The 9,857-nt window shown below is 44.6% G+C and overlaps 1 protein-coding gene across 1 annotated transcript; it reads left to right on the top strand.

Moving 5' to 3' along the window:
- The first annotated feature begins 290 nt into the window (after positions 1-290).
- On the top strand, positions 291-3,927 carry LOC142101825 (paraneoplastic antigen Ma1 homolog). The gene is made up of 3 exons (XM_075186266.1): positions 291-1,172; positions 1,462-3,005; positions 3,922-3,927. Exons 2-3 carry the CDS (start codon positions 1,722-1,724, stop codon positions 3,925-3,927), a joined length of 1,290 nt encoding a protein of 429 aa, XP_075042367.1. The 5' UTR covers positions 291-1,172; positions 1,462-1,721.
- Positions 3,928-9,857: the final 5,930 nt, after the last annotated feature.

Here is a 9,857-nt window from a genome sequence, read left to right as displayed (position 1 = left end):
GATCATCAATGAACAGATCTGAGGCAATCGTTGCAGAGAAGCATGACCAGCGGAGAGCATATAGGAGAACATCAAGAGTGGTGGTGAGGTTTACAAAGGTCTGAGTTTGTGCTTACGATATTAATTTACAAACATTGGGCTTTATTCATTAAGGAAAGTAAAGCAAAAAAAATGAGTAACTTTAAACCTTGGCAAAACTATGTTGTTTTGGAGGAGGAGGTAAATTTAAAATGCGAGAATAGATTTATAATTGAGGTAGATCAACTTTTAATGTCCGTGTGTAACCCCTGGGGATGCTGCAGTTGGATTTGAGCACCCAGGGGCTAATAATCACACTTGCATCAGTAAGAAAAGAGATGCATATAGCTATTTACCAGTCAAGGAGAAGGAACTACATCTCCCAGAAAGCTGTTATGAAGAGGGGGCAGAGCCTAAGAAGACTGAGAAACCTGAGGGCGGAGAGAGAGAGAGAGAGGAGCATCCTGGGAGAGACTGAGCTGTGTGACCAGTTCAGATAGGTGACCCTAGGGAGAAGGGCACTGGATGAGTGATCTGAGCAGAGAGAGCAGTCTGCAGAGATATCAAAGCTGGGTGCAGTTCTGAACAGAACCTGCTGGAAGCCACAGTTTGAAGCTGTAGGAGGAGGTTTGCATGCATCTCTGAAGAAGGACATTTTACAAGTCAGCCATTTTGGAGATAATCAAGTTCAGACCTGTGACACACTGGTGCAGATAAGTTACTGGTTATTTTTATCTATCTGTTGTTGTTCAAGTGGGGTTTGGACTATATCTGGCCACAAGGGCTGAAGAGTTAGGGATAGATGGGTGGGCAGGTAAATATGCACCAAGTGTGTGTCTAATCAGCACTTGTGGAACTACAAGTCCCAGGATACAAATTAGAAAGGATTTTACAGTTGTTGCTAGAGGAGGGTCTGCATACTGTGACTGCTGTACCTTACTGCAAGTGATTTAAAGACCTCCAACATCTGCAAACTGGACACATGATGTTTCCATGCCATGCTGCATACATACAGAAGGGCCCCAACTTGCAGTGCACTGCTCTATTTGTGTGGTGTGTTTGAATACTGCTGTGTGTGTTTGGCAGTACATTGTAGGGCTATAAGGGAAAATATATAAATTCACCCTGCAAGATATTCACAGTATCAGGAGCAAGTAAGATATCTGATATACTTTTTCATGTGTATAAAGCTGTGACAGTTAATGGTTATATTGTTATATATTATATTATATTGTATGCTGTTATTGATTTATTGCGAGTTTTTGTGTTAACTTGGTGTGCATAGTAAGAAGTGGTGCGCCACTTTCATCCACACTGTTTTATTACTGTATTGTATTGTTTGCACTATTATTTCAAATTATACCAAAGTATATTTTTCTATAAAATTACAAAGCTGCATTTAGGATTTCCATTTAAATAAATGTGCCTGGCTGGCTTTTGCAGCACACATTTTGTCACAGAGTGTTAATACTGGGCAGGGGGTTTCCCGATTCTCCCCCTGGTGTATCTTTGGAACACCCCCCAGAAGAGAAAGCAGAGATTCGGGTGGAGGCACTGAAAACCAAGTACCAAGGTGAGAAGCATCTGCGTGGTTCAATATATATATATACCCTCACAACGCTTAATACACAAGGGGGTGTTACAGTGGAGGCACTGCTGAGATACTGAAGACACACTCAGTGAAACCCATCAGCACAGACGTCATGGATAGTATAAGAGAAGAAGTGTTTCTGTGGTGTGAACAACAGACTGTGGCCCCAACTCAATGTTTAGGGATCTATGGTGACTCTCAGGGAGTGACAGATGAGGAAGTCCTGCATGTGCTCCACAGGATTTATGGGGTAGAACATCCTAAAATCCTTGGATGGAAAGGTAGAGATCAGCATAAGACCAGTCTGATCCTCTGTGAGACGCAAGCAGAATTGGATAAAGATTTTCTTCCCTCCCTCGTTTCTGGGCCACAAAAACAACAATGGCATATTGTGATACCGTTAAAGCCAAAACAGCTAGTCGCAGCACCTCTTAATGCTGAACTTCCAGATGGAGATATTAACCGACAAGTATTCCCTCAGGCCAGGGAAGAGAATTCTCAGTCACCCTCCAGTACTAGGAAAACTGATGAGGATCAAAGCGAACTGTTCCTCACTGCTGTACAGAAACTGGTAGACCAGTTAGGAAAGTCACAGCATGAAGGGGGCTACAGAAGGCTCCGGCTCTTCTCAGGAATAAAACCAGTCCCTACTGGGGAAGAAACTTACGAGGCATGGAAAGAGATGGCTTCCCAATACCTGGAGGAATGGCATTGCTCCGAACCCTATAAGAGACAGCGGATCGTTGAAAGTCTGCGAGGTCCCGCTGGAGAACTAATCCAAGCTGTACGGAGAAGTGACCCCCAAGCCACTGCACGACACTACTTAGCGACTCTAGATCAGGAATATGGAATGGCAGAGGATGCAACAGATCTGCTCTATCAGCTACGCCACACCTATCAGGAGTCAGGGGAGACATTGTCCAATTATATCTATCGGCTGGACAAGCTGATCCGCCTTATTGTGTCAAAGAAAGGAATACCCCTAGCAGAAGTAGACGACAGGCGTATGCAACAGTTGTTACGGGGTGCTCTGTCCCATGACCCAGTAGCGATGAAGATAAGAAATGCTCAACTGGGACAACCATCACCTACTTTTCTTCAGTTGATACAAGATGTTAAACAAGAGGAAGCTATAGTTAAATCCCGAGAGAGGGTGACCAAGAAAGTCAAGGTCGTACAGTCAAAGCCCGAGGCTGACCTTCCCAGCACTGAGTTAATGAAGATTGTGGAGAAACAAGGTGAGCAGATTGCTCAGTTGTTGGAGATGCAGAAGCAGATTCAAGCACAGATGCTGAAATACCACACTACCGAGCAACTGCACCCGAACATCCACCCCCGGCAAGTTCTCGAAGCTAACACTACTCGGAAACAGAACAATTGTTTCACTTGTGGAGAAGTTGGGTATCTCGCTAGACAATGTCCTCAGAGGAAGGGAGGAAGGTGGTCACCCTCACCATCCCACCGGGATAGGAAGCTTTCGGAAAACTGAAAGGGAGGACCAGGAACCCCCACACTGGCCCTCTAAAGAAAGCTGACATTAACACTGTGGGGAACTCTCACCTGGAATGGGGTCTTTTGCCCAAAGGATTGCTGGGACCCTCTCCTCACGTGCCGGCATGCCTAAATGGGAGACCTTGTATGGCCTTGCTAGATAGTGGTTCACAGGTGTCCATTGTGTTCGAGAAGTGGTACCGAGATAATCTATCTGACTTGCCCATAAAGCCATTGTGTGGACTGACCATCTGGGGTCTGAGTGACAAGAATTATCCCTACCTTGGGTACATCACTGTACCTTTGAAGTTCCCACGGGAAGTAGCTGGAATAGAAGAAGAGGTGAACGTGCTTGCACTTGTCTGTCCTGAGGCCGAAGGAGAACCTCGAGATGTCTCAGTGATTATTGGAACTAACTCCCATTTGTTCGAGATACTGGCCAACTGGTGCCAAGAGGTGGGAGGAGCAAGTTATAGTAAAACACTTAAGATTCATCCTATGTGCCTTGCTGCTTATAAGAAGAAAGAGGAAAAAAAATCTCAGAAAGAAACCACATTACAAATAGGAAGTTTTGATCAATGCTTTAATGGTAGTGATGCTAGTCAAGAAGACCGACACTGGCTAGTTATGCAAATGCTACAAAGAGAGGCTGCCTTCTCTTCGGGGGACTGGGATTTAGGTCTAGCGACAGGAGTGGAGCACCACATAAGGCTAACGGACGACAGACCTTTCCGAGAACGGTCAAGACGCCTAGCCCCTGCTGATTTGGATGATATTCGGGAACATTTAAGGGAGATGCTAGAGAATGATGTGATTGAGAGATCTGAGAGTCCCTATGCTTCTCCTATTGTGGTGGCTAGAAAGAAGACGGGAAAAATACGGATGTGCGTGGACTACCGGACATTAAACAAGCGCACGATTCCTGATCAGTACACTGTCCCTAGGATAGACGAAGCCCTTGATTGTCTTCAGGGAAGCAAGTGGTTTTCTGTGCTAGATCTACGCAGCGGGTACTATCAGATATTGATGAGTCAGAAGGATGCTGAGAAAACCGCCTTCATCTGCCCGGTTGGATTCTTTCAGTTCAAAAGATTGCCACAAGGATTATCAGGGGCTCCAGCCACTTTCCAACGATGCATGGATGATGTTGTGGGTGACATGAATTTCAGGGAAGTGCTGGTATACTTGGATGATTTGATAGTATTTGGCCAAACATTGAATGAGCACAACGAAAGACTCCTCAAGGTATTGGATCGCTTAATAAAGAAAGGGTTGAAGTTGTCCCTTGACAAGTGTAGCTTCTGTAAAACCCAGGTCAAGTATGTGGGATATGTTGTGGATCGGGAAGGAATTTCTACAGATTCAGCGAAGATAGAAGCGGTGAAAGAATGGCCTCGACCAACAATACTGAAGGAATTAAGGTCTTTTTTGGGGTTCTGTGGCTATTACAGAAGGTTTGTCCCAAACTACAGTAAACTTGTCAAGCCTCTTACAGATCTAACTCGAGGTTATCCTGCTCCAAGAGGTTCCCATCGGAAAGAGAAACCATTGTTCCGGGTAAATGATGCGTTCGGGGAAAGGTGGAGTGAGGCTTGCGAACAAGCTTTTGAAGGATTGAAAACCTGCCTGATTCAAGCGCCTGTTCTGGCATATGCCGATCCAGAGTTACCATACATTCTGCATGTAGATGCCTCCTTTGAGGGACTTGGGGGAGTGCTATACCAAGTGCAAGAAGGAAGGTTAAGACCAGTCTATTACATCAGTCGAGGTCTCTCACCCAGTGAACGGAACTACCCGGTGCATAAGTTGGAGTTCCTGGCCCTTAAGTGGGCAGTTGTTGACAAACTTCACGACTACTTGTATGGAGTACCATTCGAAGTGCATACAGACAACAATCCCCTCACATATGTGCAGACCACAGCAAAGCTAGATGCAACTGGGCACAGATGGTTGGCGGCGCTGGCCATTTACAATTTCACAATAAAGTACAGGCCTGGGAGAAGAAATGTAGATGCCGATGCTTTGTCAAGATTACCGGGAAGGTTTGTGGAATCTCAGGAAGAAGAATGGATAGAGTTGCCAGCTCCAGAGGTGAAGGGGATGTGTCACGAGGGACGTGTGGTCGTGCCTCCAGTCAAAGAATGCTTAACAGCTCTAGGGGCAACGACAGATGCACTACCAAGACAATATTGCTGGCTGAGTCAAATGGAGCTCAGTGATCTTCAGAAGTTGAGTTCAAGCCAAGTCAAAGAAGATCAGCAGAATGACTCCTCTATAGCAGCAGTTAGGTGGTCTGTTAAACACAGACAAAGAATCCACCCGAGTAGTTTGAAAACGGAGGAAGCTATTTTGCTAAGCAGACAGAGAGAGTCATTGGTGGTGAAGCAGGGGCTACTGTATAGAGAAACCAGCCGCAAAGATGGCAGAGAGAGGAAACAGCTAGTATTGCCAAAGAAGCACCGTCCCATGGTTCTCCGTGCGTTGCATGATAAACACGGCCACCTGGGAATAGAGAAGACCATGAGTTTAATTTCAGATAGATTCTACTGGCCGAAAATGGAGATAGACATTGAGAGTTATTGTAAATCTTGTGGGACATGCATACTTCGAAAATCCCTCCCAGAAAAGGCTGCCCCCTTAAAGAATATATCCAGCAATGGGCCTTTAGAGTTAGTCTGTATTGACTTTCTATCAGTGGAACCGGATGAAAGCAACAAGTGTAACATTCTAGTGGTGACAGATCATTACACCCGTTATGCTCAAGCCTACCAGACAAAAGACCAGAGAGCTGTGACCGTGGCAAAAATCCTATGGGAAAAGTTCTTTGTCCACTATGGACTGCCTGCCCGCATTCATTCAGATCAGGGTCGGGATTTTGAGAGCAAGCTAATAAAAGAACTGTGCGAGGTCTGCGGGATAAAGAAGTCCAGGACTACTCCTTTCCATCCCCAAGGAGATCCGCAGCCGGAGAGATTTAATCGGACCCTTCTCAGCATGATGGGCACTTTGGACACTAAATAAAAGGCACATTGGAGTAGGCACATCAGCCATTTGGTCCACGCCTACAATTGCACGAAAAACGAGTCCACGGGGTACTCCCCATTGGAAGGGAGGCTAGATTACCAATCGATATCTGTTTTGGAATGGACACTGCTGATCCCCAAGAAAAGCCCCATTTGAAATATGTGGAGCAGCTGAAACAAGAACTAAAGGAGGCCTACAGACTAGCGGAAGCAGCTGCATCAAAAGCTGGACAACGAAACAAGGGTCGTTATGATCTACAGGTCAAGGAGCATATTCTGGAGCCAGGTGACAGGGTTTTACTTAGACACTTGGGCCTCCCGGGGAAACACAAGTTAGCCAATCGTTGGCGAAAGGATCCTCATGTTGTGGTTGCAAAATTGCCAGACATCCCAGCCTATCGAATTAGGCCCGAGGGGCTAACAGGCCCTATAAAGACATACCATCGACAACATTTGCTTCCCATCAGAGATGGTGTCCGGTTTTGGGAGGAGCCTGAAACAGATGAGCCAAAAGTGTCCACACCCAGAAGATCACGGCGAATCAGAGAACCGACCACAGAAGAAGATTATGGAGATGATTGGGGGTATGATGCTCCAGGTAAATTGGGAGAAATAGATTGGAGACAAGATATCAGAAGGCTCACTAGGTCTACCGAGGGGGCCGCTGTAAGACCTCCACAAGTAGAAGAAAGGAGAACTATGCCTGCCATTTCAAATGAAAGTGTCAACCCAAGAGTAGCTGGATGGTTGGATTCTCAGTGTTCAGTAGAGGAAGGCTCTAACCAGGAAGTTGACATGGATGGGGACGTCGTTGATCCAGATGGAGGATGCACTGAACGCCCCAACAGGGTGTTGGGGGGAGAGGAAGGGAACCCACCAGTCCAGGGTCGGCCTAAAAGGACCCCTAGAGCCCCAATGATGTTGACTTATGATAGTCTAGGTCATATGACTGAGATTCCTAAGGTGATTCATCCTAGCTGGGTCTATCAGTGGCCATATCTGACTCCCATATCTGTTATGCCAGGGCCTGTTGTGTATGGATGTGAAAGTGTATTTAGACAGGATGTCTTAACCCCTTTAAATTTGCAGGATGTGGGACAAGCCTCATCATTTGTTCATTGTGGACTTGCCCCACAGGGGGAGTGTGTAACCCCTGGGGATGCTGCAGTTGGATTTGAGCACCCAGGGGCTAATAATCACACTTGCATCAGTAAGAAAAGAGATGCATATAGCTATTTACCAGTCAAGGAGAAGGAACTACATCTCCCAGAAAGCTGTTATGAAGAGGGGGCGGAGCCTAAGAAGACTGAGAAACCTGAGGGCGGAGAGAGAGAGGGAGAGAGGAGCATCCTGGGAGAGACTGAGCTGTGTGACCAGTTCAGATAGGTGACCCTAGGGAGAAGGGCACTGGATGAGTGATCTGAGCAGAGAGAGCAGTCTGCAGAGATATCAAAGCTGGGTGCAGTTCTGAACAGAACCTGCTGGAAGCCACAGTTTGAAGCTGTAGGAGGAGGTTTGCATGCATCTCTGAAGAAGGACATTTTACAAGTCAGCCATTTTGGAGATAATCAAGTTCAGACCTGTGACACACTGGTGCAGATAAGTTACTGGTTATTTTTATCTATCTGTTGTTGTTCAAGTGGGGTTTGGACTATATCTGGCCACAAGGGCTGAAGAGTTAGGGATAGATGGGTGGGCAGGTAAATATGCACCAAGTGTGTGTCTAATCAGCACTTGTGGAACTACAAGTCCCAGGATACAAATTAGAAAGGATTTTACAGTTGTTGCTAGAGGAGGGTCTGCATACTGTGACTGCTGTACCTCACTGCAAGTGATTTAAAGACCTCCAACATCTGCAAACTGGACACATGATGTTTCCATGCCATGCTGCATACATACAGAAGGGCCCCAACTTGCAGTGCACTGCTCTATTTGTGTGGTGTGTTTGAATACTGCTGTGTGTGTTTGGCAGTACATTGTAGGGCTATAAGGGAAAATATATAAATTCACCCTGCAAGATATTCACAGTATCAGGAGCAAGTAAGATATCTGATATACTTTTTCATGTGTATAAAGCTGTGACAGTTAATGGTTATATTGTTATATATTATATTATATTGTATGCTGTTATTGATTTATTGCGAGTTTTTGTGTTAACTTGGTGTGCATAGTAAGAAGTGGTGCGCCACTTTCATCCACACTGTTTTATTACTGTATTGTATTGTTTGCACTATTATTTCAAATTATACCAAAGTATATTTTTCTATAAAATTACAAAGCTGCATTTAGGATTTCCATTTAAATAAATGTGCCTGGCTGGCTTTTGCAGCACACATTTTGTCACAGAGTGTTAATACTGGGCAGGGGGTTTCCCGAATCTCCCCCTGGTGTATCTTTGGAACACCCCCCAGAAGAGAAAGCAGAGATTCGGGTGGAGGCACTGAAAACCAAGTACCAAGGTGAGAAGCATCTGCGTGGTTCAATATATATATATACCCTCACAACGCTTAATACACGTGTAAAAATAAAGTTATCAAGTATTTGCATCCTACATGAAAAATAGCCAGTATTTTCCTTATGTGCAAAATAATAAACCCATTTGCACCCCCTCCAATGCAACATGGTTTTGCCAAGGTTCAAAGTTCCTAATTTTTTTGCTTTACTTTCCTTAATGAATCAGGCCCGTTGTATTTAGGCACTCTCAACCTGATCAGCATTTAGCTTGTGTCTGTTTATTTCATGCTAGACAATGAAAGCAAATGTCTGATTAGGTGTTATGGTTTACTGTAAATTTTGTACCTAAATAGAAGTATAAGTAACTTAGTCCATATCTGCGTGTTTAGAGTGGTGTGTAGGCGAAATATGTATTGTGATTGGTGTGTTTGAGTGTTTACATGTGTCATTGGGTGAGTTTGGAAGGAAAACCATGACCATGATATGGTTTTTGTCATATCTTAGCTAGTGGTATCTTACCATTGAGTCAGTCCTGTGTAAGCTGTAACTTGTTCATGATTGTACCTCAGTGGTAGCCCCATGTTATTCTCTTGAGGATGAACTTCATATATTGGATATTGTAAAGCAGTGCCATAGATGCAAAGGAAAACTTGGAGGTAGAATTAAGAGAAATGAGTGAGAGGCATTGCTACTGCCTTGCTGCCATGGCCTGTTGGGATTTACATACCCTTCATTCCCTCCATGGCTACTTTACATTTGTGCTATAATGGATAGTTCTGTTTGCTAAAACAAATTATTGACTTATTATTCCAATATATTGCTTGTTACCAATCTCCAGTAAGTGATATCCTATATGAACCCAACATTTTCTTCAAGGCCTTTATGCTTTATTGTGGCACATTCCTAATACACCTTCAGGTGTCTGTATTTGTGTTCTGAATCTGTCCGTGACCTTTAGCATCCTGTTAGTCTTTAATTTCCTTGTTGGGATTCCATTGCTACATTCTGTCTGTCTGCTTGTCTGTATGTTCCCTGCTGAGGTTGTTTTGCTATGTTTAACTGACTGTTTCTGCTATGTCCTCCTGCTTTGTTTTCCTTGCAATCCATTCCCTCTGGTTCTCAGCGCCTGTGCTCTGTCCTGTTTCTGATTTACATCAGTCTGCTCCATGCAGTGTTGTATGATTTCTCTGTCCTGTAGCCTACTGCTTTCTTTTCCTGTAAAGTACATCAACTCCATTGTGCATTTGGGTTCCAAGTGTCATCTATTATTGATCACTGCT

This window comes from Mixophyes fleayi, chromosome 9 (assembly GCF_038048845.1).
Source record: "Mixophyes fleayi isolate aMixFle1 chromosome 9, aMixFle1.hap1, whole genome shotgun sequence".
In the NCBI taxonomy this organism is placed as follows: Eukaryota; Metazoa; Chordata; class Amphibia; order Anura; family Limnodynastidae; genus Mixophyes; species Mixophyes fleayi.
The sequence above is the reverse complement of the archived record's forward strand: the minus strand, read 5'-3'. Positions and strand labels throughout refer to the sequence as shown.